General features: G+C 48.6%; 1 protein-coding gene and 1 long non-coding RNA gene across 6 annotated transcripts; one reads left to right on the forward strand and one right to left on the reverse strand.

The window, feature by feature from the left end:
* LOC116667217 lies at positions 1-8,840 on the reverse strand. Of its 2 annotated transcripts, XR_004324031.1 has the most exons (4): positions 8,778-8,840; positions 4,375-4,595; positions 246-2,392; positions 1-118 (listed from the first exon to the last, which is right to left on the reverse strand). It is a non-coding gene; the product is annotated as an uncharacterized LOC116667217 (long non-coding RNA). The 2 variants fall into 2 exon arrangements; XR_004324030.1 differs by lacking the exon at positions 1-118 and having other exon boundaries at positions 138-2,392.
* PRXL2A (peroxiredoxin like 2A) lies at positions 8,267-27,961 on the forward strand. Of its 4 annotated transcripts, none has more exons than XM_032491589.1 (6): positions 8,267-8,460; positions 19,099-19,278; positions 20,186-20,277; positions 23,415-23,555; positions 24,127-24,291; positions 27,189-27,961. In XM_032491589.1, exons 2-6 carry the CDS (start codon positions 19,101-19,103, stop codon positions 27,300-27,302), a joined length of 690 nt encoding a protein of 229 aa, XP_032347480.1. In that variant the 5' UTR covers positions 8,267-8,460; positions 19,099-19,100; the 3' UTR covers positions 27,303-27,961. The 4 variants fall into 4 exon arrangements, with proteins under 4 accessions (XP_032347480.1, XP_032347481.1, XP_006180094.1 ...); XM_032491590.1 differs by having other exon boundaries at positions 8,308-8,460; positions 19,116-19,278; XM_006180032.3 differs by lacking the exon at positions 8,267-8,460 and adding an exon at positions 14,304-14,473.
* Positions 27,962-27,981: the final 20 nt, after the last annotated feature.

Genomic DNA, 27,981 nt, shown 5'->3' on the forward strand with positions numbered 1-27,981 from the left:
AGTCAGGCTGCTGGAGCACGAACAGCATCCAACCCTGAGTCAAGTCTCCTTGAATACGGATGATGACCTTGGGCAAATCCCTGTGCCATTTGTAAAATAGTAGACAGACAAGGTGATCCTGAAGAGACATTGGGGTTTTGTTTTGCTATTGTAATTTTGTGGTTAAAAAAAAAAGCATAACATAAAATTTACCGCCTTAACCATTTTCAAGTACAACACGGTTCAGTAGGATTAAGTATACTCACATTGTTGTGCAACAGAGCTCCAGAACTTTCTTCCCTTGCAAAACTGAAACTCCATTAAACAAGAACTCCCATGTCCACCCACCTTCCAGTAGCCACCCTTCTATTTTTGTCTTTCCGTGAGTTTGACCACTTTAGATCCATTGTACAAGTGGAATCATACAGTGTTTGTCTTTTTGCGGCTGGCTTATTTCCCTTAGTATAATGTCCTCATGGTTCATCCATGTTGTAGCATGTAACAGGACTTCCTTCCTTTTTTAAGGCTGAACATTGTGTATATATGCCACATTTTGTTTAACCAGTCACCAGCTGACAGACATTTGGTTGCTTGCACCTCTTGGCCACTGTGAATAATGCTGCTCTGAACACGGGTGTGCAAATATCTTTTCGAGACCCAACTTGACTCTCAGGTTTAAGATGCAATCAATTCAGTTACATGTTTTATTACTGCTTTCTTTAAACAAACATGGAGCTTCTTGAAGAGTGAACAAATTGAAATGAACACTTTGGGTGCTGCAGGGTGACATTAATTTGGCAAGTCTGGACACTTAGAGCTAAGATTTTGGCACTCAACAAAGTCCTAAAGCTGTATCACCAGAACAGCCATAAATCGGGGCCTTGCAGAGAAAGTCCTGGCATTCTGTAGCCTCATTATGAACTTCAGTCATAACATTACCTAGAAACCCCTTTCAGCAGAGATAATGGGTATCTATTCATATAAATCACTTGCTGGATGATATATGCATTGACTTGTTGCGAAATATGGGAAATTATATGCCAGATGTGCAGAAAAGCATTCTTCAAATTCAGTCCACCTCCAGGGGAAAACATTTAGGATCCATACACTTTCCTTTGAAAGAAAAGTTTGCTTTTCTCTCCTTAGTAGCATGGTTGAAAGGTCTGGCCAAGGATCAGGTTGGCAGGCATGTTCCTTTCAATACTGGAACCCGTGCCTTCAGCACGATGACTCGGTGGGGTGGTGGGCGGGTGTTAGATGACTAACGTTTCGGTGTAGGAGTGCCTGCTGGCAGGGGTGCAGAAGAACCTTCAGTCACTAATCACAGAATCCTCTTTAGAGAAAACTGTAGTGAAACCTGGCTGATTCATTGAAACGTCTCTCTCTCTCTGGGTTCATTGCCACAATCAGAATTCCTATTTCAGGATGCTATGGGGGGAGCCAAGCCATTCTTCTGAAAAACAGTTGCCAGGACCCTGTCTTTCTCGAGCCTTGAGGGCCTCGTCCAGTGGAGGAGGCAGAGAGAGGTAGGTGGTGTGGGAACAGAAGTAGGAACAACCCGAGGGAAACCCAGGAGAGCAGGACTAACTCCCATGTGAGGAAAAGCATCACACAGACATTTGACCTGGGTGGTGAAGGATGAGGAGTTTTATAGGTAGAAAAGCCTAAGGAAGGGCAGTCTAGGCTGGGGGGAACAGCACACACACAAAGGTATCCTGATGTTCAGAAATGTGTGAGAATGGCAGTAGGGCTGAATAACAGACAGCACATGCGATTGACTGAGACATGGGAAGACCTCTTAATGAAGTGTGAGAACTGCAGAACAGGGTCATGGTACCCCTGTCAGGAGCCCTGGGCGGACCTGGTCCCATTCCCTGGCTCCCTGGCTCCCCACGGTGTCTGACCAGAGAGAAGCCACAGCTCTCACCATGTGGCTGTGTGCCCAGAACCAAGGATGGAGAACAGGTGCTGATTCACTGGAGGCACAGGTACCGCATTCATGGCAAAATCGGGGAGGAGGTGCTCAGTCACCAAAGAGGAGATCTTGCCAGCTTTGATGGGACGTTTCCTCCAGTGAAGCTGAGGAGAGTGCAGAGAATGCCCACCTCTTGGCCCCTTCCTGCAGCAGCCCTGCCACTGACCTGCAGCTCACTAATGTTCCTGGGCTGCAGCAACCACGGGCTCCAACCAGGTCCCTGGGTGTCCTGGCAGCCCGCCACCAAGGGGAAGCTGTTGACACTTGGAGATGTCAGCAAGAGAACATGAGGCCAGGCGACAACAGACAGGGAGGAAACTGCCGTCTTCTCTCAGAAGGACTGGCTGGTGGCAGCCTGATCTTGTCCAAAGCAGGTTACCTGTGGTTTGGAAGGCAACGCTTCTTATCATCCCAACCAAGGCTCTTCTATCTGGGACACTAGGAAAAGAGACAGAAATTAGACAGTGTTAGGCAAACTTAGGCTCTCTCCGGGATGCTCTTCCTTCTAAACATTTTTAGAATGAAATTGAGTCTCTTGGGAGAGCCTCTAATGAATATGGAGCAGCCTTGTCTTGCTAGACAGATTATTCTTTGTCTGAGAGCTCTCAGTGTCTCTCCAGCCTCCAGAAAGTGTAGATGACTTTTCAAAATAATAATTAATAATTCAGTGAGAGATAGGCAGAGCTGGGAAGAACTACAGAGAACTCCCAGAGCAGGGGGATGCCCAAAACATGGAGTGTGAGGAAACTTATTTTTAGCATTCTAGCTATTGTCTTTTTAATTATATTGCTTTTAGTTTTAATTATATTGCTTTTAAAATGTCAACATGAATCTACACATTGAAAAGTAAGTCTTCCTCTCATCTTTTACGCCAGCACTTCCTCCTTCCCAAAATGTAACTTTCATTATCAATTTGCAGTGTTTCTCTCTAGACCTTGTTCTATGAATATATAGTGTCAGTGTGTGTCAATACAGACCTACACATAGCCAGGTGTAGGCACAGAGAGACAGGACCAGAACTGGAATACAGATAGGGTTAGAGACACATTTGATGTCAGCTGTTCCTTCCTGTTCATCAGGAACAGGGAATCTGAAGAGGTCAGCTCTTGGGAACAGTGGGTGAGGAGTACATTTTCTGTTTCCAGCTAGCGGAGCAGAGTGACACTAGAGCATCCCCTTGGGAAGGAGAAACAAGCCAATGCTTAGGGCAAAGGAGAGGCTGGAGAAGCCAGGCCTGTGGGGATGTTGAGATTTTTAAGACTAACAAAAGAGATGGGATTAGGGTTACCTGACATGCTGGAGGGCCTGAACCCTCTCTGTCCCTGGATTGTGGCAGGATCTTTGTAGAAAGGGAACCATATGCCCTAAAGCATTGAGAGTGGCTTCAGGGCCTAATGACAAGTGTGCTGTCAGTGGAGGAAGCCACAGGGGATGACTGACAATACCGAATATTGGTGAGGATGCAGAGCAATTGGAACTCATACATTGCTGGTGGGAATGAAAATCAGACAGACACTTTGGAAAACAGTTTGAGAGTGTCTTATCAAGTTAGACATCCATGATCACTCAGAAACACTGATTCAAGAGAAATGACCACATATGTTCAAACAGAGGTTGCATACAAATGTTCCCAGCAGCTTTATCCGTAACTGCCAAAAAGCTAGAAAAAAAACAATTATGTCCATCAACTGGTGAATGGATAAACAAAATTCGGCATATCGATACAATAGACTACTTCTTAGCAATAAGAAGGACTGAATTACTGGTGATGGAAGAATCTCAAAAGCATTATTCTAAGTGAAAGAAGCCAGACAAAATACTACATATGGCATGATTCCATTTGCCTGAGCTTCTACAGCAAAGCAAACCCAGAGTGGTAGAAATCAGATCAGCGATCTCCCTTGGCTGGGGGTCTGGAGAAGGAACTGACCACACAGGGTCATGAGACTGTGTCTATGGGTGTCCCAACTTTTCAATACAACAGTCAAAATTGGTGAATTTTACCTCAATTATAATTTAATAAAAAATTGTACTTTACTGAAGCTGACAAAACTTTTTTTTAATTCAAGCAAAAATGGTGAGAAAGAAAGTGATAACACAACTGAGAAATAGGGGATCACTACAGGAAAAGCAGAGCTTTTAGAAAATCATTAGGGAAGAACTTTAAATAGGTCCATCTTAAAACTTAGTTGAAATGGATAATGTTTCAGGAAAAAAATAAACTTTAATAAACAGAGTCAATAGAAAAGTTCTTAACTGGTTTAACTATGCCAGCATAACACAGATGCCCACCACGGACAGTGAGGAGAGAGGAAGCACAGTCCACAAGCGTACCCTCACTTTTGACCTCAGCTGCACTTGAGGTCCCTGAGACCACACTTCGGTTTAATAAATTCACTAGAGGAACTCGTAGAACTCACCGAATGCTGTTATGCTGATAGTTTTATTTCATGATAAGGAAAGGATACTGATTAAAATTAGCCAAGGGAAGAGCGCATAGGGCAGAGTCTAAGAATGTACCAAACTCAGGGCTCCCGGTCATCCTCTAACTGTGCCGTCATGAAGGGTTACTTTTCCAGCAGGGATGTCTGAAAATAGGCACAGAATATTGGCGACCAGAAGCTCACCAGTATCGTAGTGTCTAGCAAAAAAAAAAAAAAAAAAAGAGAAGGAAATTGGTACCAGGTTTGAGAAATGGAACATAACTATAGATGAAGCAGAGTTTTTAGAAAATACCATATTAATTTGAATTACAATGACTGTATAGTGTATTTTGATGTTTGGTATGGCAAATTTTATCTCATTGTTCTTTCATGTAACTTTTACAACTACTCTCAGACATTTATGTTTCCTTATAAAACTTGGGATTGTGTATTAGATAAGCTGCATTCAGTTACAAGCGCAAATTGTTTATATTCCGTGAGTTGAGTTTAATTGCTGCATAAAAATCTTCTAAGAGGTTACATTACGATTTGGTTCTAAAATGAAAAAGTTACTGTGAATGCAGACATTCATGGAAACAGCAAGTGGAACATAAGTTTATATTAGTAAAGGAAATTTTGTCATCAGAGGAATGACTTCATTTTGCTGCTTTCTTGCAAAGCAACAACTGAGAGGTCAATAGAACTAAGAAACAAAGCTACCCCCCCACCTCCGTACACACACATATGAAGTCTATTATGTTTCACTACAAGACCCAGGCATAAGGACTGTAATGCAATGGAAAATTTCCCAATCTCTGGAAACAGATAAAAGAAATTTCAAGGCAATGAGAGGTCGGTGTCATCAAGCCATGTCTTTTGAAAGACTACCATTAAGAGGTAAAACATCTATTTATCAAAACTTCCTGCTGATTTTGAGTACAAGATAACAGTGGAGCACTTTTAAGAAATGCTGCCTCACCAGTGTTTCTAATAGCCAAAGGATAATACTGTGTGGCATGTAGATATCAGTGATTCTGCATCCAAAAACTACAGAGAAAGTTTGGACTTTGGATGTGAAGATGTCTTAGGAAAACCTTAACATGTTTATTTCACCTCTATTTTTCCTTTTACATGTGCACACAATGATGTATGACATGGACACTACCCCAGATGTAGGCCAATCAGAGCACAGCAAGACCCTGGCCACAGCGACTGGCCAATCAGAGTGAGGCTCTGGGCTTTGTTCACTCCTTAGTCTAACTGCCCCCTCCCCAAGCTGGATCTTGGAAGCCATCCTGTGACCACAAGAGGAACCAGCCTTAACATGAACCAACAAAGAAGCAAGAGAACCTGGATTGCTGATGACTTTACTGAACCAAAGGATTATCTCAAGGCAGTTTGAGTTGGGTTTCTGTTACTCACAAACTAAAAGCTTCCTAACTGAATACATGTTAATGGATAGAACAAAAGACAATTAGAGATGACTTACGGCAGCCCTGCTTTCCTGGCCTGAGGACAGAATTATCCCACCGCCCAGTGCCCAGTCAGTCACTGATCTACCTGGTGAACCACTGGTCACGTCTACTGAGGACTCTAGAAAAAGCTCTGTGCCTCTGTGAGGCACATTGCGGAGGTAGAGCATCTTTATATATTTTTTAAAAATCAGAGTGGAATTTAGGGATACTGGCAAGTAGGAAGATACTTGGAGCTGATCTGTGCATATCTCTTTTTGTGGTTCGTATACGTTTCCAGATCTTGATTTGACTTTCACACATCCATGGAATGAGAATTAAGCCCTGAGACAATGAAGTCAAGCACCCATTTTTACTTTATTTTCATGTTGATGCAAGCTGCTTCCCAAACTGTTCCCGCTGAGTCCAGACACACTGCAAGACCATCAGCTTAAAAAAAATAATGTTATGCTGCTGGCCCACATCACAGCTGAGTGAGCAGATGAAGCTAGCTGAATCTAGAGGTGGCTGTGACTCTCAAAGAATAACAAGCCTTTATGCACATCTGCCTCCTGTTTGCAACAATTTCTGCCTGCCCCAGGGGATTTATAAAGGCCAGAACCGTTTCTCCATCCCTGTCTAGAGGGTAACATTTCTAAGTTATCTAAGCTGTCACAAAACTCCTAGTCAACCTTAATTTCTACTCCCTTATATTAAAAAATCTAGGTTATTCCATGTTATTCTTTACACCAGAACTACTTTTCTCTTTAAAATGTGGCAGATTGGTGTTTTTGTTTTTAATTCTTGAGTTCAGTAAGTTTTCCTGTGCCTATTTGCCCGTAATTTATTTTTCTGGTCTGCTGACTGCTTTTTAATGAGTTCAGCCTGTGCCTTCTCAGACAAATTGGGAGTGTGAGGAGTGTGTTAATTAGCTATCAGATCCAGCCTGGCTTTTGAAGTCCAGCGCTTTGGAATGCTACAAGAGTGTAAATATAATTGTGGCTTTTTGAATTTAGTAATTATATCACAGCTGAAACCTCAGGGAGCCTCCCACCTCAGGATTCTGCTACCCATGACCCCAGAGTGGTTCTGCAATTAATGATCAGTCTCTGGGGACTCATACCCAAAGGAAATGGCTTCCTGTTTTGTTCTAAGTGGCCCTTCTTCCTGCAATCTTCCTCATTGTTGGCCAAATATCCTATTTCAGGATGGCTAGAATAAGCCTTCTTCCCCCTCCTCTTCACGGGGTAAGAAGGAATTAAGCAGGAGTAAAAAAGGTTCTCTGGAGGTAAATTGTCTTCTTATGACTTACACCCACATTGTACCAAATGATACCAAATATTTTCAGGCCTTCAAATCAAACATCTACTCCTGCAAGAAGCCTGCATGATCACTCAAACTGATCACTCTCACCTCCAATCTAGAAACACCCTCTCTTTCACAACACGTCCCCAGTGCACCTCACGCTGGCCCTGGGGTCCTGGAGGTGTGGCAAAGGAAATCACAGTCTGGTTAAGGAGAGACCTCCTGAATGGATTCTATTGGTCCATACATTTACAAGGAAACTGGCATCCAACTGGGCGGTCAGGAAGGTGAATCAGAGAAGCCTTTGGACTTTGTACACCACTAGGCAGTTGCCAGGAGAGCCACACACAGGCAGATCACCACCTCTGACCAGTGGTTGTGTCAGCTTCGCTTTGCTATTTCACTGCACACTGCTCTGACTGATCAAACACTTGTCCCAGTAATATTTTATGTGAATCAGTTCCTCCTGTCTCAGAAAAGGTGTTCCCCTCAATCATCTATTTTTATGAAAGAGTGTGGACACTTAACATATGAGGGGTAAATGAATGACTGGATGGATGAACGATGTGGGTCAAACTAGATCCCGACTTCAGAATCTGTGAAGTCATGCAACATCCCAGGAACCAGTGCTCCAGGCCGCCACTCACCACCCTCCACTAAATGGCCAGCATTGGGGGGTGAAAGAGGATGGGGAATGGGGTCAGAGGCTGGCGATTCTGCATTTGTTCCTAAAGCTTTAAGGGACACTCACCTGAATGCGTCGATCCTAAAGATTGCCCCTCCCTATGCCACCCCCCCAAAAAAAAACTCAGAAAAAGCCATCCAAAAATAACTGCTTAAAAAATCGCTGAGAACTGAAAGGGGACTGTCCTTGGCTACAGGACTTCCAGATTGAAACAGAGCGGTAGGGAGCCTTCTTTTGCTCCACAAGGCGCTCCTAACGAATGACTCAGGAGTCTAGGGTCACCACTTGCTAAAGGACTGAGAGAAGCTAGAGCTGTGAGCACGAGGGACCGCATGCGAACGGCCCCGGCCGCAAGAGCCGCAGAGAGCTGGCCGCGAGTTCTGAGCCGGCGACAGCGCCAAAGCAGGTCTGGCACCGAGCCACTGTGGGTGGGGCGGGGTCACGTGGGAGTGGCGCGGCGGGCGGCGCAGGCGCGATCGTGCGCAGGCGCGGGGGCCACCCCGGGACCCCTGGGGCCGGGGAGGGTTTGGTCCGCCAGACCCCGGCGTCGGGCGCGAGAGGAGGCGGGCGGGAGGGACGAGCGAGCGGTTCGTGCGGCGCGCAGGGCTCTGCGAGTCACGCACGTGACCTCTGCGAAGGCAGGTGAGGAAACTGAGGCAGGGCGGGGCGAGCAGGGCCGGTAGGCGCGCGCGCGGGTTGGCTCGATGCCGGGCTGGTTAGGTCCGCCCCTCGGGCGGCTCCGGAGGCCGCGTGGAGCTCCTTCTCAGCCGGTGGGGCGCGGCCGCACCTGCGGAGCCCAAGGCGGCCCCGACCTCCCTCGCCCCAGCGCCCGCGCTCCCGGAAAAAAAACTCCGCATTTGCGGTCAGAAGACCCGGGGCCGGGATCCGGGCTGATCTGAGTGGCGAAGAACACCTCTCTTCCCCGCCCCCGGGTTTTGAAGGAGGTTGATGGCACCTACCTGCCTGGATTGTTGAGACAAAGAACTGAGAAAGGGACTCTGCTCATGCGTGGCCGTCCCGCGGTGCCGAGCGCAGGGTGGGCGGGGGGAGGGGGTGGCAGACAGAGCAGCTGGCGATGTGCAGGTGGAGGCCGAGGGCCTTGTCTTGGGCTTTGTGCTTGCTTAGTCCGGTGTTTTGTGGGGCTGCGATTTCTCACTTTTTTCATCATCTCAGAGGCACCTGCTTTGCCTCCCTCCCTCAAAGGTTACAACCCCCTGACACTGGAAAAAGCCCAAGTGTACGTTTTAAAACATTGTGCTGGAGGAGTGTAATAGTTTGGTGGTAGAGCGCGTATTTAGCATGCACGAGGTCTTGGGTTCAATCCCCAGTACCTCCACTGACAAAAATTAAAATTAAAAAAAAAAAAAGATACATAGTGCTGACTTCTGGGTATGAAAAGACGAACATGGCACCGATCAGACAATCTCTCATCAAGGTTGGTGCAGGAATCAGAGCTGAAGGAGACAAAGAAGATGGTTAAGGCCCAGTCTGGCCAGGATTCTACAAAGACCGCACTCCCCGGGAGGCCAGAAGCTGACCTGGAGTTAAGGTCCCAGCTGACTTTGGGCGTCTTTTCCATACCACACCAGGCTATTTCCACAGCCCAATTCCCTACCCCTCGGTTTAGTTTTTTTTATTTTATTTTACTGTATTTTCCTTTACATTCCTTTAAACTTGGCAGATGATTAAAAAACAAAAATAATTACTTTGGATTTATGTTGAAAAGCATTGTCAGGGTGCCAGCTTGCATAGTGTCTGATGCTCCTGCTCCAGCCCAGTCCTGGACACTGAGAATTGGGATTCAGAAACCCTGACCCCTTGGAATATACCCAGTCATCAGAAACCCTCCATTTCATGTACATTTTGGGGGCAATCATTGACTAATCTGGAAATGAGTAAGAATTATATCTTGAATTGTGGCACTCTTTGTAAGGTAGCTTACAAAGCACCACCTACATGTTAAATCCTTTGATTCTTACAACTGTGTAGGTTACCTTTTGTAGTTTGGGGATCATTCCTCTTTCACTGATGCAGAAACAGTTCCTTGTCCAGATTCTTAACGGCTTGTAGGAATTTGAGTTAGGTTTTAGTTACTCTTGGTGTGCCCTTCCTGTATTGCCCTCTTTTATAAGGTCAGGCCCTTTAGTTGAGATCTTATGCGTTGTTCCTGAGGGGTACAGTGACATTTCTTATGATTATCTTATCTGCGTCTGTTACTTAAATGGTGCTTGGGAAGTTTGGTGAGGACTGGAATTCTGGGGCTCTGTCAGTGTCCCAGAAATAAGGCAGTTCTCCTGCCAACTGGGTGCTTGTCTTTTTGTGCAATGTTGAGCAGAGGCACTCCAAATCTCCTCTGTGGAGGCATGTGTGGCAAGAACTGTTTGGAGGCACTGTGAGGGAGCCAGCCTCACCCCTGAGCTCCGTGGCCTCTGGCACAGGGAGATTACAGCTGGGCAGGGCTCTGTGCCTCCTCTGCTGCTGGCGGGCTGCAGAAGGAATGCATGGAGCATGCGTTGTGGGGTGGGCAGTTAGGCCTCCTAGAAAAGCCAGGGTTCCCTCCAGACCTAGAGCCTCCACCCAGGAGGCAGGTCTCCAGTGACAGTTGGAGCAGTTGTTCGGTGTTTTGTGTCCATTCTGCTTCAGATGTCCTGCCCTCACAGGAGAATGAGTGAATCTGAGCCCTACAGAGAAGAGGTGGTGCTGCCATTCAATTCTGAGGTGCTTTCCACATTGCTCTTCTCATGTATTCTTCCTGCAGCCCTCAAAAGTGCCTTTTTTGTTTGTTGGTTTTGGGGTTTTTGAGGGGGGGTAATTCGGTTTTTAAATTTATCTATTTATTTATTTTTAATTTTTTTAATGGAGGTACTGGGGATTGAACCTAAGACCTCATGCATGCTAAGCATGAGCTTTACCACTGAGCTATACCCTCTCCCCACAAAGTACCCTTATTTTTAAGAATACAACACTGGGGTCCAGAAGGACAAGATGACTTCTCAGAGTCAGAGTGAGAACCCAGGAGTTTTGTCCTGAAGCCCAGTGTCTCCTGTGGTATTGCCCTTGCCTTCCCACCCACACTCATGGAACTTGAGAGAGCAGATATTTGGAGCCCAGACAGGAGGCTGCGCAAGCAAGGGGTAGAGCGCCCAGGCATTCTGGGCGGCTCTGTAGCCTCAGGGTAACTGAGCGGAGGAAAGGCCGTCTCCCAGTCCTCACATCCCTCATGCTCGGCAATGTCTCTGTTTCCCAGTAGCTGATTACGTCCTCTTGTCCGGCTTTCAGCATCTGCTGAGAACTTTCTGAATCTGGCATCTAGGAGGACCCCAGGCCAGAGTTAGGCAGGTGGTCACCCCAAAGAGCAGGGCAGGAAATTGGAGATGAACCAGATGGGTGAGCGCTCCTTGCAGCTGTCCAGCTCCACAGTGCTTGACGACAAGGTGGGTGGGAGCACATCCCCTACTGCTCTGGGTGCCCGTGTCACCAGGCTGCTAAATTACCATTTTCAAGACTGTCTCTTTCTCATCCAGGATTGACAGGACCTTGCTGCTGTGGGGAGGAGAGATACGGAATGGCTTCTCAGCTGAGAATGGGCAGTGTGACCCTTAAGAAAACATTTCTATTTGAATTATAAACTGCTCATGAAGCACTGGACTTGATTTCCAAATTTCCCGGGCTCTTTTCAGGAGCAGTTTTCCTTTTATCCTTCCTTAGGCCAGTGAGCAGACTTGAGGACCTGCAGACCCCCTTCCTGAGCCCTGACCCCCACACTGTTCCAGCCTCAGCAGGAGTGTCCAGTGTAGGATAAATAGCCGGGGCCCGGCAGTTGGGAGACCTGAGTCCCAGCACAGCCGCTGACCAGTCCTCCCCACAAGGGACCTTGGACTAGCTGGCCCCATCCCTGGCCCTTAGTTTCCTCTTTTACTCGGTGAAGGAGGGGCTGAACTAGAGCTCTGAGGGAAGAAGAGAGGAATAGAGGCGAGCAGAGAAAAGATGAAGCATCCTTTCTAGCCTCGTTCCCAGAGGCAGGGAAGCCCGTGGACGCTCCTAGTCCCTTTTGTCTCCCTCAGCACCCGTTTCTTCCCTCTGCCCTACCTCCGCCTCAAGCCAGCTCATTCTGAGGAGGGAGGATTCCCTGGGTGGGGCTTGGCTGGGCAAGTGTCCTCTTAACGTTTAGCATATGATGCTGTCTCTACTTGTTTGGGGCATGAATTAACCACTCAGTGCTGATACTTTGTTTTATTTAGACTTTATCAGTTCCTGCCCAGGGGTAGCTCCTTCAACAGGCAGAATTAGGCCTGGGGAAGCAGAGGGTGTGAGACTGCACACACCCAGCAGGAGGGCAGCCATGGCAGGTGTCCCCGTGGCTTTCTTGAGGTCAGAACCCTGGGGTTGCCAACATGCGATACTTCAGGGTCTTTGGTTGCCAGAACTGAGACAACCTCGTAGACATTCTGGTTCCTTCCTCTGTTCAGATGAGGAGACCCAGGTCCAGAGTGTCTTCATAGCCTGTATCAGGTCACCCTGCCAGTGAGCAGTGGAGCTGGGACCCAACCCAAGGTCACCTAAGCCCCAGGCTTGAGTGCTTTCTTTAAGGTCAAACCAGCTACAAATTAGTTCCAGCTCTGCCTTTAAAGTTTAAAGAGTAAAATTCAGGTCATTTCACTGAGACACTTAATGTCTGCTAGTTGCCAGGATTTGTGTTAAATGCTGAATTGGCAGGAGTGAATAAGGCAACAGCCTCTGCCCTTAGATTGCTCCACCGTATTGTGTAGACAGACATGTAAATAACTAAATACATGAAGTCTCTTTGCTTGTGCAGTGTGCAAAGGTGTGTGTGTGTCTGCCCATACATGCACACTATCTAACCAGAGGTGAGGGAGAATTGTCGGGGCTTTCTGGAAAGGCTCTGGAGGGAAGGTGTTAAATGTGCTTGTCCTTTACCTAGTTGGCATGGGTGGGGAGGGCATTTTGGCTAAAGGAAACAGCACGAGCAACAGTGTGGATGCCCAGCAAAACCTGTTGCATTTCCACGCACATCGAGTGGCCTGGCCAGGGTGCTGAAGTGGCCAGGGTGAGGCCAGAACGGTGACCTGGAGCTGAGCTGCGAAGGGCCCCGGCGGCGTGCTGAGGAGTTCGATGCTGGTGAGGGTCTGAGAGCAAGCGAAGGATGTGGTCAGGCCGGGGTGCGTGACGACCACTTTGGCTGCAGCACGGAGAGTAAGTGGAAGAGGACCTGAGTGGAGCCGCCACGCTCAGTTCTGCGGGGACCGAGATGGGCCCGGTACAAAGTGATAGGGGCTTGGGCGTGGACAGCAGCAGTCAGGCCGAGAAGAAGGTGGGTCGCAAACTCGTTTCACAGGACGGACAGAACTTCCTGACTGATTTCCTACGGGCAGCAAGGAGAACAAAGAGTAAGTCGTGACTCTCAGTTTCTGGCTTGAGCAGTTGGCTCCATGCTTGTGTCATTCACTGAGCTAGGGGAAGAGAGCTCCGGGAGAGAACCTGATTTTATCAGAGACTGATTTTCCTCATGATGCAACAGAGATAACCTATTGAACCCCCAGCTGGGAACTTTGCATCAGGAGCAGCAGTAGGAACCCGGAAATGAAGACCAAGGTGGTGGGTGAGATGCAAGCCATAGGTGAGGAGGGAGTGTGGCTTGAGAGGAGTCTTGAAGTGTCAGGAGAAGAAGGGAAGGTAAAGAATAGACAGCAGGTGAGGGTCCTCAGCGGTGTGGGGTGGAGGATGGGGCAAGGGAGCGGGTTGTACGAGTGTTACCAAGTCCAAGCTTGTATTGCTCACTGACAGGCCAATAAATCGAGAGACAAGCTGTTGGGGCAAGAAATAGCGACTTTATTCGGAAAGCCAGCAGATACAGACGATGGTAGACTAGTGTCCTAAACAACCATCTCACCCAAGTTAGAATTCAGGCTGCTTTTATACTAAAAGGGGAGGGTTGCTGCAAACTTCTTGGTGCAGGAATTCTTTCCTCTTGCAGCTGTCCACCCAGGTCTATAAAACTCCAAAAGATAATGGTTATTTCCTGTTCTGCAACTTTTTAAAGGCGAGAGCCTTAAGACCAGGGCTATCCCATATATTTTAGGCTATAGGCAACATTCTTTCACAAAGGTGCAGAGCCAGCATGACTCAGCACAGGCAACAGAGCACAAGGGTTAGAGCTAAAGGAATAGATCCAATATGGAGTCAGGTTTGTTCCTCTCTGTTACACAAGCGGCCATGGGGAAAGGAACATTTTCCTTTGATTTCAGTTAGTGTGACCCGTGGGCTGCGTTAAGGACTGCGTTAAGGGCTTCGCTTCATTAGTTTGCACTGGAAGGCAGAGAGGGAGTCTGTTGGCACTTGATAAATGTTATAATCTGCATGACTGCAAATGACTCAACATTTGCTCAACTTTTTGAAGGGCTAGGGGGTCCTGGCAGCTGTCCATATTGATGTTTTCTGGAGATTGACTATTGGCAGCTGAAGGAGCCCCAGGGTTTCTGGGTGGCCTGGTCCTGCCTATGGAGTGAGTGAGCTTAGGGTCATAGGCGGGATTCCAGAGCCCCGCCTCTAGCCTTCCCCTGCCGCCTGCTCCCCGCCTGCTCCCAGTGGGTCAGCCTTGCCGTCAGCAGAAGCTGGGGTGTGCACGCTGTGGATGGTGAGTGCCTGGTTCCCAGGTTTGAACAGCCTGAGGCTGGGGAGAAGGGACCATGTGGGAGAGGGGAGGTGCCCTGTGAAGCTCTGGGTAGTGGGGAAGGAACACTCTGGGAATTGAAATGGAGGGGAGGGGGTTGGGGGAGTGTTATGATGAGGAACCGAGGGTTCTTGATAGAATCCCACGATGTCACTGGGGTGCTTCGGAAGCTTTACCGTTCACCTTGTCCAGCCCCATCATTTTGGAGTTGAGGAAAACGAGCCTGAGGGAGGGATCAAGCCAGCTGGGCCTCAGGAGCCCGGCTGGGTCTCCTCCCGCCCGCTCATCCCAGACCAGCGCTGCCACTCTGAGCTGCCACAGCTGTTGTTTGTGGCCTTATCATGCTTCCCCTTCTTCCGTGGGAGAGGCCGGATCAGATAAGCCCCACAGTGGGGAGCCCGATATTGGGGCCATGTCAGGTGTGGGCTGGCTCTTCTGTAAACAGCCTTGCTATTATCTTTCAGAGAAAGTGACCCCTTCCCTAACAGAAGGGGGGTGGGGGTGAGAAGGGACATCTGTCAGATGGTACATTTCCTTTAGGGTAAACATGGTCTGACTGTATGTGATGACTGAAAAAAAAAAAAAAAAAAGAGTTGATCTTTTAAAATTCTCTTTAAGATAAAAAGGATCCTGCCCCTTGACCTCCAAAAACCCACCAACAAACATGTTGGGAGGCAAGGTGTGATGGTAGACCACCAGCTCTGGATCCTAGTGATCTGGGTCCAGGTTGCAGCACCGCTGCCTGCTGGCTCTGTGACACTGGAGAAGGCACTGAACTCCTCTGAACGGCAGTGTTGTCAGCTGTGTAACAGGATAACATCTGCAGCATAAGACTTAATGAAATTAAGCCACGCATCTTGGGCGGCACTAAGTGAATGCTGGTTTACTGGCCTCCCTGTCTCTCCAGTTAGTAGCCTTGGTGGCCCATGTGAAAGTGCATTGTTCCACATGGACATTAAGGTTCCCACTACCTCCGGCCCTTTCCTGTGGGCGGGATTAGCTGTGATTCAGGATTCAGCGCCAGCTCTCGCTGTGCAGCAAGTTGCGTGGTATGTGCTCTGAGACAGGCCTGGATGGGAATTGCTTTGTAGCTCAGGGGGGCTTAGCTGAGAGGCTGGATCTGCACCCTCTCTAGGTGTTTCCAGAAGTCAATTTTCACTGCTTCCCACCGGCAGAAGAGCCAGCAGTTAGAGGCCCACTGGGAACATAAATTCATGGAGAGGCTTGCTTGTCGACTCTGGTGCTGATATGGAAGGCTCTCACATCTTAGTGCTTCGGGGCCAACTCCCTAAGGGTGTGACTCTGTGCTCACGCTTTGCGGATCACCGCTGGAGGTGAGGCTGGAGGTGGGGTGCTGCACAGTGCTCCTGGGAGTTTGGAAGCCCACATCTCGTATTCCAGCTCATGAACTCGAGAAAGAGAATCGGGGGCCTTTGGGACATTCACCCTCAGCCAGGCCACTGTTTTGCAGGCTTACTGAGCCCAGGCTGCCCAGCTCTTGCATCTGCGCTCTGAGTCCTATGCCTGCTCCAGAGCTGTTTTCCTTTGGGTGCCTCTGTGGCTGCCCAGCCCAGGCACATCTGGTTCTCGCCCCTGCACTGCCATCACTCCGTCTTCATACCTTGCCCAAGGTATTGCCCCGCCTTTCCACTTGAATTTTTGTTCTGTGTACTAGGCCTGCATCTCCTTGAGGACTGTTTATCATTTAGCGTTATGTCCTCCCAAATTGCCATTTATTGAACAGGTCAGTACTGAATAAGTGTTTGGAAATCCATGTTGAGTCTCGGTGAGTCTGATTCCCTTGTGCTCACTGCTGACGGGCAGCGGGGAGATGGAGTCTGTTTGCCTCCAAGAGCAGCAGCGGTGTGTGGGAAGGATTGGAGCTGACTGTCAGAGTCCCTGGACTTCCTGAAGTGCAGCGATGTGTCCCAGGAGTTGAAGCCAGTCCTTCTGGGAGCTTCGTAAGGTGGCCTTTGCGAACTGATGCAGGAACATTATCAGATCTGTGATCAGGGAGCGCGCCATGTGTGCCTGAATCATGCACACATGTTAGGAGTCCAGGGAGGTACTGAAAGTGCATAAAGAGACAGAAATTGTTGCAGTCTGGGGACTCTCCTGTTTACAGCAGGCAGGTGAGAGCTACAGTTTTCCTCCTGATTTTGTTCTGTGAACTGTAATCCAGTAATGTGTAACTGCTGCGTAAAAGAATTGGACGCCAATCTGTGAAATGTTATTCCTGCTTAGCTCACGCACTTCAGTCCTCCATAAGTCATTATTTTCATCACTCAATCTTGTTGAATTCATTTCAGCACACGTTCATGGAGAACTCACTGTGGACTACAAACAGGCACTGTGCTGGGATTCAGGGCGGATACAGGGGATTCAGAGATAAACTGAGGAACAGACTCAAAGGAGAGAAAACTGGAAAGTAGGTCCAAATCAGTGTGTCGAACACATCAGAAGGATCATGGGTGTGATGTGGACACCGGTGGGGGTAAATAATCACCTCTGGTGGGTGGGAGTCGGTGTAGGCAGAGCATCTGGGAAGAGCCCTGGAGGTGCCTTTGAGTCTTGAGCAGCACGAATGAGGTAGGACATTCAGGCAGAGCCGTGGAGTGTGTCCTGGGTTTTGACTCACTGCCACTGTGGCTGGCCTCCCACAGTGAGCTGAGGGAACAGAGGCTGGCCCTTGAGGAAGGCCCAGCTCTCCAAGGCCAGCCTGCCCTCGTGGCTGTCCTTTGTTCTGTGGTTTATAGCCAACCAAGCACAAAACCTGACTTTGTTCTAAGACAATGCTTCTCAGACTTTAATGTGCCTGGGAATTGCCTGCCGGATCTGATTAAAATGCGGGTTGTGATTCCTTAGTTCTGAGGTAAGGCTGGGAATCCTGCAGTTCTCCATGATGCCAGTGCCGCCAGCCCGGGGGAGCACGTTTTGAACAGTGAGGTTATGAGAACTCTTCTCTCCCAGCTCCCCTGTTCCCCAGCGCACACACCAGCCTCCCCTTCTCTCTTCTCTTCCCTAGCCTACAGAGGCCAAATTCCTCTTTCTTTAAGGCTGTTTTCACCTGGTCATTCCCACCGAACATCCCACACCCCCTGCCTGGAAGTTCCCTTCTATTTCTCAAAGCTGAACTTCCCAGGATGGCCTAAAACTAGGCAGACCTACCCTTTTCTTCCCAGAGTCATCACCACCAGGCTACTCCCAGCCCCACCTCGTGACAGTGGCCCCCTCACAGCCCCTCTCCTTGGCAGTGACACGTGGATTTCTGGGCCTTTGCCTAATCTTGGAGAAATCCTCTCCCTAGTTAAGTCCTGCAGGGGAGAGTTAAGTCTTTGGTTGGGGGGTTGGGGTTAGATGGGACACCCCCCCCCCGGGTATTTACCTGCTGATCTCCACACACAGAATCATGCAGGTTCTTAGGCAGGCTCTGGTATAAGTCAGATTGTGGGCATCAAGTTGAAAGATAGGTATTGTAAGTGGTTGTCAGGAAAAGAGGGCTGGATAGGGTACCTACTGCTGTTCCAGGGGTAAGCTGCTTCCAGGAGCCCCCACCAAGGAGCACGAGGCTTCCCAACTAGAGGAAGCCTCAGTGCAGCCCGTGCGCATGACCCGGGAATGAGGCTGGATGCTGTGGGACCTGTCTGGTCCCCTGCCCGAGGAGACGCCTTTGCCTGGCCCTCTGCAGCAGACACACTTACACCGTGCTTTCTCTTCCATGGCACTTACCCTCAGTCTCTACTCCTGTTCATTCGACAGGCAGCTGTGTAGTTCTGTTCACGGGGAAAAAATGTCAGAGTAGACACTTGCATTTAATAGTGGCCATCTCTATTAAACTGTATAAACAGGTGGTGGATGTTTAGCAGACACTTGCTTTCTTGTGGACTGTGGTTTTCTGTACTGCTGCTTTTTGGGTTTTGTTTTTTGTTTTGTTTTTACTGTGAGCCTGTTTAACTCATATAATGAGTAAAAGTAAAGGTATTCTCAGCTGGGAGAGACGTACTGAGATTGCCTGACCAGCTCGATTGAGGCCCCACTGGTCACTGTCTTGGGGCTGGATGAACAGGGTCTGGTCACTGTGTCTGAGGGCTTCACGGAGAGGAGGAAGGATAGGGTAACAGGACAGGGTGATTGGCGCTCTCGGTAACCTAATCACAGAGGAGAAAGCCGCCCCCTCCCCAGGGACTGTGAGGGAGAAGCAGGCATTGACAAGGAGGGGCAGGGGGAGGTGGTCTGGCGCCAGAGGACCAGCCTGGAGGAGCTCCACAGAGCTGGGAGGCTACAGCCTTGGGCACAGGAGAGGGAGCAGCAAGGGAAGCTGTCACTTCTCTGTCATCATTCCTGACTCGCTTGTGAGCTCCCTGGGGCAAGAATCTCCTCTCCGTGTGTGTTGTCCCTACCCCTCTCCTCCCCAGCACTTGTAGTGCTTAGGTAGCAGCCGTTGTCCAGCCGCATCTCTGACGCTGTTGGTCCCCTCCCTTTGCCTCTGGCCTCCTGGTTGGCCACCCAACCAGAGCCTTGGCCGGGAGATCAGAGTCCAGCCATCGTGTGGGAGCGGTAACGTCTTCTTCCTTCCTCTCAATCCCCAGAAATGTCTTTCCTCCAGGATCCAAGTTTCTTCACCATGGGAATGTGGTCCATTGGTGCGGGGGCCATCGGGGCTGCCGCCGTGGCACTGCTCCTGGCCAACACGGACGTATTTCTGTCCAAGCCCCAGGAAGCCGCGCTGGAGTATCTGGAGGATATAGACCTGAAAACACTGGAGAAGGGTAAGCAGTGACCCCCAGTACTTTTCCAGGGCGCTGGGATGCAAGCTCACTTATTTATTTTTCTTTCTAAAATAGCTCTCTCTCTTTTTAGTTGAAAAAGCAATATAACTTTCAAAATTACTGATGATTCAATTACCCTAACACAATAATCATTGTTATTTTTTGCACGTTCTTTTCCAGGTAAGCACACAATAATAGGTCGTTGTGATCTTGGTGTACTTGATATTTTACATTTTAGCTTTTTCTTGTCAAAAGCATTTTCTATTTTCTCTTGTTGTTTCTCTGTTAGGATAATTGTCCCATAGTATTTAGTGATAATGTAGCACTGTTTACTCAACCAAACCTTCCAGAGTGTGTTCTAGGGAATTCCAGCTCCTGGAGCTTCAAAAAAAGGAGCTCCCGAGTCAAGTAAGTTTGAGAAACACTGTGACCAATTCCTCCCCAATGATAATATTGCAGTTAACATATTCGGGTTAAATTTTAAAAAAAAATTTCTGTTGACCTAATTTCTTTGACTACTTTTTTAAGACTTGGGGTTTTCTTGGCCAAAGTGCAAGATCGCAATCATGTTTTAGCCGTGTATCTGCCCGAAAGGATGTTGTTACAAAGTCCATTGATACCAGCAAAATAGTTTTCTAATTTTCAGAACTACTCCAGTTTGGGATGTTCAAGTTTGCAACTAGATTTTTATGGGGGAGGGGCCTTTGGGTTGTACAGTAGGATCCTTACACTCTGTTCATTTTCCTCAAAGGACGAAAATTCCTTGGCTGTGTTTCCTAGTTGCCGTTTCCCACATGCGAAATAGCTGTCCACGTCCTCTGTTAGGCCCGGTGCTGTTTATAAGCTGTTTAGAGGTTGGGGCTGGGCTGGAAGGAAATGATACTGAATTCCCTTTTCTTCTCCTCAGAACCAAGGACTTTCAAAGCAAAGGAGCTCTGGGAAAAGAATGGAGCTGTGATTATGGCTGTGCGGAGGCCAGGCTGCTTCCTCTGTCGAGAGGTGAGTACATCCGAGGATCTGTTCAGAGAGAGGGATCCTAGCAGTTGGGGACTGGTGCATTTCCAGCCAGGACCAAGGGCCTGTGGGCTCACTTTAGCCTTCGATCAACAGTGGCCCATTCTGTCATTTGCTCTAGGTGTTTGTGTTTTGTTTTGTTTTGTTTTGTTTTGTTTTGTTTTGTTTTGTTTTGTTTTGTTTTTGGTCTAATTCTCTGTCTTGTTTATTTAACAACTCCCCATATCCTGGGGTTAGCAACACACTTGAGTTTCCTTTCGTCCTCCCAAGGCCTTTCTCTCTTGTGCTACGACTGTCTTCTCATTTAACCAAGGATGAGACCAGGTCCAATTCCACACTCCTGATTCTCAGCACGGGGGTTTGCTGACTGAAATGGAGTGTCGGGATTGTTACTGGTACAGGCACGGTCAGCCTCGCCTGTGGTGCAGTTACATACAGCACACGGGGAAGTACTGGCCACACTGTTAGAACGGACCTGCCTGACTGCCTCTTCTCGGGGAGCCCAGCATCCCTGCTGGACGGCTGAGAGCCGCACGTTGGCACGTGGTGGCTCTGCTGTCTCACTGTGCTCTCGGCATCGGATCTATAGCTCAGTGGACTTCAGTCATGACAGTAGTGTGGGTGCAGTTGGGGCTCACTAACTGGGCAGCCCCCAGGTTGGCCGCTCAAAAGGAGGCCACTGTCGTCTGTTCAGTAAGTGAGAAAGCTTGTCTGGGAAGGCAGGGTCCAGCCTTTTCACTTTATATAAAGGTAAACTGAGGACAGGAGTATTTTGGTGACCTCGTGGTCATACAGTCAGTAGGAGAAAACCCAGGTTCTGAGGTCACTGCCTTGCCTAGGGCAGAACTGAGAACGGACACTACTCCTGACCTTAAGATAACTTTGCTTTTCAGGTTGTGGCCTTAGCCTGTCCAAGTTGCCATCCCTCTTCCCTCACCCTGAGTCATTTCCTTTCAGCCTCGCTGAGCTCCCTCCTGCTCGTGTGGTTGGGCCGGCAGCAAATCTGCTTGCATAGCATGATGCCCGAGGGTACCTTACACGCTGCTCACTCTTTGGCTCCCCACTGTATCTCTGGAAAATACAGCTTCTTCTTGTTAGTCTCCTTTTACAGAGGAGGAAACTGAGGCACAGAGGTGCGGACAGTGTCACATCACTGTGGGATGTGTATTAATTTCCAGTTGCAACTGTAATATGTGATCACTTATTCAGTGGCTTTGAATAACGCTAACTTATTTTCTTAAGAATTCTTAAGAATTCTGAAATGGGTCAGAATTCTGAAATGGGTCTCATTGAGCTAAAATCAAGGTATCAGCAGGGCTGTAATCCTTCTGAAGGCTCCACTGGGTAAATGATCTCTGTGTCTTTTCCAGCTTGTAGAGGCCATCTGCATTCCTTGGCCATAGTCCAGTTGGTCCTCCAATTTTAAAGCCAGCAATGGCTGGTCAGGGCTTCCTCACATTGTGTCACTGTGACACTGACTCTTCCGCTTTCCTCTCCCACAGTGAGGGACCCTTGTGACATTGGGACCACCCAGGTAATACTGGATGACCTCCTTTAAGATCAGATGCTTAGCAACCTAAATTTCATCCGCTGCCTTAATCCCCCCGTCCCATGTAACAAAACACGTTCACAGGTTCCTAGGCTTCGGATGTCACTTCCTCTGCCTGCCACAGGAGGTGACGTTTAAAATCAGGGCTTTTGATTCCAATCTGTGATGCCTCCAAATACCGAGATGGAAGCCTGTTGTGACAATTTCTCAAGGCCATTTACACCTGAAAGGTTCTAGGAACAGCTGCTCTAATGACAACCTGTTTTCTGGGCCCTGGTAGAGCATTTTATGGAAACTGACATTTCTGACAGGATGGATGGAGGGAGGGCAGTCAGCGTTATTTTGAGTGGCCCAGGGAGGAGGCATGTGACTCAGTTTCCATTTCACACTCGCAGAGTAAAAAGCCCCGTAAACGTGAGTAAAACCTTTCCTCTCACACGCAGGTGGCCTTGACCACAGGTGGTCCTCTCTGCTCTAGGGCAGTTTGTCACTTGCTGAGCCTCTTGACAAATGCATTATAATGAATTGTGCTTCATTAGCTATCCTTTCATGGTTCTAGAAAATAAATGAAAAATTAAATGCAGTTGCCACCATAGAGCAGTGTATTTGTGTTGGAGGTGAGTAGGCTGCTTTTCATAAGGATTTCCTGCTACTTCTTTAATTGTGATACCAAATGTGAAAAAGGATTTTGTTCTTAACATCGATGTTCTTAACATCCCCTGACACCTGCAGCTCTGTTTGTTCACCCAGCACGCAGTTCCTGAGAGTCAGGGATGTCTGTCTTCATCAGCTCAGCTGCAGCCTCCCCATGGACCACCTTCACCTTCCAGTCTTTCCCCTGGTACCTAGTACCTTCTGTATACCCAGCCATGAGCTAGGCACCGAGGGATGCAAGACATGGAAGGCAGTTTCTAACTCTGGGACACATTTGGGGACTTAAGGGACAAAGCTCGACTTAGTAGAACCCACTGGGCTCAGTACAGAAAATGTCACCAAGCAGGAAAGATTGGATACACACAGAGGATCAGACCTTTACTCCAGGCTGGGCTAGCCACAGAGAACTTTCTAGAACAGGGGTCCCTTTCTAGAGGGTAGGATTTGAGCTGGAAAAGGTTATTGCAATGGGGGTGGGGAGCCAGTTGAGCAGAGGTGTAGAGGCAGCTGTTCACAAGGCCTAAGTGAAGTTCGTCTGACCACCCCTGTGATGGTTTGCTGTAGTGCAGGGGAGGGGCTGGGAGACGAGGAGAGAAGGGCTGTGGCTAGGAGTGGGGGGATCGGATCTGCGTGCAAGCTCTTGGTTATCAGATGCTTCCGAGGCCATGATTAGGACATCTGTAACAGGAGGCCAGCCTCTCCTTCCCTCTGTGGACAGGAGCGACACCCTATCCTGAGGCCTAGTGCCCAGTGGGGACAGTCTTCTGCTGGGCTACACAGGCCTTAATTGTCCCCCCGCATTTCATCACATCTGGTCTTCTGCATTCGGTGCCAGCCACGCTCTGGGCCTGTGGGAAGGAGGGTGTGGGTTGGCTGCAGAGCCGGAGTCCGTGCCCCTGACGCGCCCGGTCTTCTGCAGGAGGCCGCGGACCTGTCTTCCCTGAAGCCCAGGTTGGACGAGCTGGGCGTCCCCCTCTATGCAGTGGTGAAGGAGCAGGTCAGGACTGAAGTGAGGGACTTCCAGCCTTATTTCAAGGGAGAAATCTTCCTCGACAAGCAGGTACGTGTGCCGTGAGCCTGTCGGACACAGAGCTCTGGGAGTTCGGTGGACCAGAGTGTGTCTGGCCCAGAACTGGAGCCTCCCTCCCTTTCAGCTGCCCTGAACTTGCAGGGGCTTCCTCAGCCCTCTGAGCAGAGCACAAGTGAACACTTAAAAGCTGTCCTTCAGTTCTTACTTGAGCCCTTCCTGACTGCGACCTGGGGGGTGGGTGGGAGCGTAGGGAATAGCTGAAAACTCCATCGGGCTCCCCCGCCCCTTAATTCTTTGCAGCTGTTACTTCTTTCCCCTCTACTCACCTCTGCAGAACGTAGGACTGTTACCACTCTGTCAAGGGCCCTGTATGTCTGTAGCAAGAGATGAGAGTCAGCGTTGCCAGCTGCAGGGTTCTGTTTAGCTCTGGCGGTCGAGTGTGCTCCTGGGTGGGAGCAGTGTGTGTTGGGTGGGGGAGGACGCGAACCAGCAGGCTTTGGGTCTTTGTCTGAAGACAAATGCCCTGTTAGGAAACTTACCTCCCCGGGGAAGGCAGGCATACAGGCTGCTCATAAGGGGTCCGTCTTTCTCGCTCCTACAGAAAAAGTTCTATGGTCCCCAAAGGCGGAAGATGATGTTCATGGGATTTGTCCGTCTGGGGGTCTGGTACAACTTCTTCCGCGCCTGGAGTGGAGGCTTCTCTGGAAACCTGGAAGGCGAGGGCTTCATCCTTGGGGGAGTTTTTGTGGTGGGACCAGGAAAGCAGGTAAATTCCTAGTGTTCACTTGGGGGTCTGTGAGCACAAGACCCTGGTGTGTGTGGGGTGGAGGGTAGCGACTTCCCTACTTGGGGTCTCCCAGCCTTCCTTCCAGAGAGCCCAGGAACAAGAGGAAGGGGAAGGGAGGGGAAAATAATTTATCACACGCCTGCTCTCCCCACACCTCACATGTAAGTCGCCTCCCTCATCACAGTCACATTGTGACATATCTGAGTCTGCAGGTGAGTAACTTGGGATGAGGGGCGAGTGACCGCACCAAGGAGCTCCTCAGTGGCACTGCGGGGGCCTGCACCTGGGTTTTCTGATGTCAAGTTCTGTACTCGAACAAAAACGTAGTCTTCATCCTTTCAAGAATTACTCCCTTGCAGTGTTCCCAGTCATCGAGAATGAACAGCAGAGAAGAGTGAGGAGAGAAGGAATGGAAGCAAGCCTTGTGTGGGGAGTAGGTGGGAGTGGTGGTGGGAGGCGGGCTTTCCCCAAGGGGGTCTTGGTGGCAGGGCTGCCTCTGGAGAGGTGGCAGACTTCTCTGCTGACTCACTGTTTTGGGCCCTGGCCATGGGGATCCAGAGTTGGCATGGGGGCCTAGAGGAAGGTGTGGAGATGAGGTCTCTGTGGGCCCAGGAGGCAGGTGGGTGGGTGGATGATCCACGCAGACTCAGGGTGGTGCCCGCAGAGGCTGGATGGGCACAGAGCAAGGACAGGTACAGGGGATACAGGCTCGAGGGGCTGGCAGGAGGACCCAGAGACTCATAGTCTGACTCCTAAGCCTGTCTTTGCGAGCCTCAGGCATGATGATGCTAACACTCGGCCCCATCAGTAAGAAGACAGGATTGGTTTGCCTGGTGGGGCTTGCTGCTGAAACTGATAACTGCATATTTTTCCCAATTGCAAAAGAATAAAGCTAGTGGAATAGAAAGCCTTCAGTTTTAAGCTGCATTTTGAGTCTCTTCCTTTTAAACCTTGGTATCTGCTATTGCTTGTCTGTATTAGAGTCTAGCACGAATTGGTGTCTGATGTAACATAAACCTATTTGCTCACTTTCGGGTAAATCTACCAAAATGTCTTAATGAGAATGGCTGCCAGTGAGTGCCTGCCTTGTGCCAGGTGCTTGTATACATGATCTTACGTCTTCTTTACAACCTATCTGGAATGCTAGGTATTTTTATTCTCATATACACGTAAGGAAATGGGCCTAGAGATAGGAAATAAGTCAGCCAAAGATACACAGCTAGTAAGTGACACAACGGAAATGAATCTCAGGCACGCAGACTCGTCCTGTTCTAGAGACCCTGCCCTTCCCTTGCTCATCGCCCCTCTGGGGAGTTGGCTCCAAAAGACCCCTTCCAGATGTCCTTGCACTTGGGCAGGCCACTTCCTCAGAGAAGCCCTCAGCCTCTTCCCACTCTGGGCCCTGGGATTCTTTCCCCCTTCCTACCTCTGCCTTTGCTCAGCCCCCGGGGCAGGGCTCGGCTTACCTGCCAGCCTCCTCTTGCCGGGCACTGACTCACCGGTGTTCACGGGCTGAGCAAGCCGAGCCAGTTGGCTTCTGGTGTTGCTAGGTGTGTTGTTTGACTTTGTTGGTGCTCCCTGGATCCCCTGCCCTCTTCCTTCCTGGTGGAAGGTGCCCTGAGCTGGCCCAGCTTCAGGACTTACCTCTGTGTTTCTTGAGAGTAAAGCTTTTGCAACCCCCAGTAGGGATTCCTTTGTAATAATAATCTTTAAAATATATTTACTTTAAAGAAGTGATGTGTTTTCAACATAGGAAATTTGAAAATGGAAAAGGTGGGGAGAGCCATTCTATAAGCTCAGTTACCAGGGACAGCCCATTAGAACAGAGCTGCACTGAGAGGCCTTTTGTTTTGTTTTCTTAGAAAGTGGTATCTTACTAAACTAGGTGTTCTTTTTTCATTTAGCACCATATCGTGAACATTTAGCCATGTCATTCATCATACTTTCTTCCTCAGAGGTTTTAATGTCTGCAAACTGCTCTACTGAGCAAATAAATTCAGTTTCCTGATCTGCTTTCCTGTAGTCACCACAGTGTGGTGGGCCTTGTTAGGTTTTTTTTTTAAGTCTTTATAAACAGTGGTACAATGAACATGCTTACAGATGGCTATATTTTTTTAATTCAGTTTGAATTCCTAGACATCATGTGTTAAGGAACTCTTTAACAAGGATTCCTTGATGTTGATTTCAAGCACATTTTATATTTTTTTACCACTCTAGGGTACTTGGAGTGTACTGTGTCTTAGTGCATTTTGCTTCATGGTAAAGTGAGCAGCCTCCAGGTTCTTAGGAAAACTAACATAACATAAACTAACATAAAGCACATGCTTTATTGAACGGCCAAAGAATGGAGAAGTGGGAACTTAATTTGCAAATCAATTTCTCGACCTGATTTTGAAGGAGACGCCATATATGTAGGTGGGTCAAGGTAAAAGGGAGGGAACTGAGTGAAGAGAAGGAGGAATATTCTCCCTCTCTAGGTGGCCACTCAGTGCCTGCCAAGGTCTGACCTCGGACCTCCACTTCCACCCCTTCAGGCTTTTCTATGTAAGCTGCTGCTTGTTCTTTCACCTGCACCTCCACCTTAGACATCCTGGTTACATACGTCCCTGCTTCATCATCTGTGAAGCCTTCCCTAGTCACCCTGTTATATTAATCACTCCTGATTTCCTGCTCCCAAAGTGCTGCTTGTACAGTCCAAATAGTGCGAGGGAGCCTCCCTGATCTCCCGAACTCCTCCAGGGCAGAGCCGGGCCTGGTTTGGATCTCTGTTCCCTGCTGCCCAAGCAGGGGGCTTGACGGACAGCTGGTGCTCAGGGTCTGTCTCAGGAGTGAACGACTCACACTGAGAACTGATGTTCCCTCTTGTTTCCCTTCAGGGTATTCTTCTCGAGCACCGAGAGAAAGAATTTGGAGACAAAGTAAACCCAGATTCTGTCCTGGAAGCTGCTAGGAGGATCAAACCACAGACTTCAGCCTCAGAGAAAAAATGATTGCGTGAGACTGCCCAGCTCAGGGACAACCAGGGCCCTCACCTGTGTGCATGAGATGTGTTGTGTTTCCACTCCAGTCCCTAAGGAGTTAGAAACCCATTTATGCCAGAAACCCATTTATGCCGTATCTTTAGTAGAGATGATTAACATATTTTAACAGATTAACTCTGTTCAGGCCGGATAAGGGAAACTGGCCCCCAAACAGGACTGATAGAAATCTAAGAACTAGAGATGCTTATTTCAGCTAAAACCTGGAAAATCTGAGGCTTAATGTTGACCACTGCACCTCATTGCTACCATATGCAGTGTTTCAGTGCTGTTATTTGAAGTGATTTTTATTTTCATGTCTTCAAATATCTAAGAAAAATTGATGATTGACCTGAAGATTAAGAATATAAGGTTTTTCTTGTGTTTTCAATGAGTGACTTGTTTTATAATGTTAAAGTAATACTCATATAAAGGAATTGATGTGCTTCAGATGGCTTGATAGAGGTAAATTATAAAGTGAAATGTAATTTTTTCATTGTCTCCCATTCTAACCCCAGAGGTTTGTTTTCTGGAAGAAATGATCATCTGTGGCTCTAATAAAAGTATGCATCATAAGTCGCCTATATATACAAGTTTTTCTGATAAAACTAACAATAAAATATTTACCATAATGATGGCTGAATTTATTAAC

Source organism: Camelus ferus, chromosome 11 (genome assembly GCF_009834535.1).
Source record: "Camelus ferus isolate YT-003-E chromosome 11, BCGSAC_Cfer_1.0, whole genome shotgun sequence".
Taxonomy (NCBI): Eukaryota; Metazoa; Chordata; class Mammalia; order Artiodactyla; family Camelidae; genus Camelus; species Camelus ferus.